The sequence below is a fragment of the Rhagoletis zephyria genome, unplaced genomic scaffold (genome assembly GCF_001687245.7).
Source record: "Rhagoletis zephyria isolate East Lansing unplaced genomic scaffold, Rhagoletis_zephyria_1.1 Rzeph_scaffold_03222, whole genome shotgun sequence".
Taxonomy (NCBI): Eukaryota; Metazoa; Arthropoda; class Insecta; order Diptera; family Tephritidae; genus Rhagoletis; species Rhagoletis zephyria.
Genome location: NW_016160305.1, coordinates 21,173 through 22,438, shown reverse-complemented (window position 1 = coordinate 22,438; position 1,266 = coordinate 21,173). Strand labels below are relative to the sequence as shown.

The window sequence follows — 1,266 nt, the reverse complement described above, 5'->3', positions numbered from 1 at the left end:
GCAGAATGTTTTCGAACCTCCGCCTCAAGCCCTTGTAACCACAGACGTTCTTTCGATTTTGTTTCAAATAAATTGCCCTAACGAGTCCTCATGCTCTTTAGGCGAAAAAAGGACTCAGATATGCACATATAGTCCCATTTGTAGTTTAGTTGTTTACATATCAATAAGTGTAATTTTTATTTCTGCCAATTACACCGCCTTGACACTTACGACCATTGCGACCTTACATGCATTCACATCGGTGTCAATAGCACTATCACCATTTCGGTTTTATGTGGTATCACTAATTAATTGTAATGAGTTGTTTAACAAGAAACGCTCCCTTAATTTCCGGCAGACACGCAAAAACGTCTCAACAATTAAGATTACACACATGCTCAAGCATAATACATAATTGGAAAGGGACAAAAAGTAGACTGGAAAAGGCGAAACATTGTGAAAGTATCGCACTCCCAGCTGTAAGAAAATACAAAACAAATACATAGACGTAATCAAATTAAGGAACTGCCAAATATTTACAATGCTTGAGCATTAAATTTTGCGTGGTGGAAAAGTTAAGCATTGCCGCAGAAAGGTGTCTGTAGAGTAGCTGTAGTTAAAGACAGCGCCCACTAAAACGCTCTTCAGCATCTTATTTAACTAAATATATATTTGAGTATTTACACTTGATTATGCAGCAAACCAACCCCTCTAAGAATACCGTAAGCAAGGCTCTCGTACAAAATAACTGTAATGACTTAAATCTACTGGCTATTCCAAAGAAAATGTGCTCGTATCAGTGCCGGCATTCAAAGCGATTATCTCTGGCGTTGTTGGTGCGCCAAGCCGCACCCATTCACGCGGCAGTCCAGCGTCTTGGCGCGCCGATTGCAGGGCATGCTGCACGGCGAAAATCGAACTCACTGCCATACAGGCAGGCGGCTCCCCCGTAGCCTTTGAGCGCATGAATCCAGCTGGGTTGGGGTTCTTCTGCAGCAGCTCGATGCGAAAATCGATGGGTATATCCTTGGCGCCGGGCGGTTTGTAATTCCACGTGCGATTAGTCAACAACTGGCCAGTTTGCCGGTCATACACCAAATGCTCGGTTAGCCAATAGCCCAGCAGCATGACAAATGCGCCTTCGACTTGGCCAACATCAACGTAAGGACTCAGACTTTCACCAGCGTCTTCCAGAATATCCACGCGCCTAATTAAATGATTGCCAGTTAAGATGTCCAACTCGACTTCTGTCAGTCCTAAGCCATAGACCAAGTAGTTCTGCATGTC

General features: G+C 43.8%; 1 protein-coding gene across 1 annotated transcript; it reads right to left on the bottom strand.

The window, feature by feature from the left end:
- Window positions 1–747: 747 nt before the first annotated feature.
- LOC108368615 (xanthine dehydrogenase/oxidase-like) lies at window positions 748–1,263 on the bottom strand. The gene has a single exon (XM_017623500.1). The coding sequence runs from the start codon at window positions 1,261–1,263 to the stop codon at window positions 751–753; it is 513 nt and encodes a 170-aa protein (XP_017478989.1). The 3' UTR covers window positions 748–750.
- Window positions 1,264–1,266: the final 3 nt, after the last annotated feature.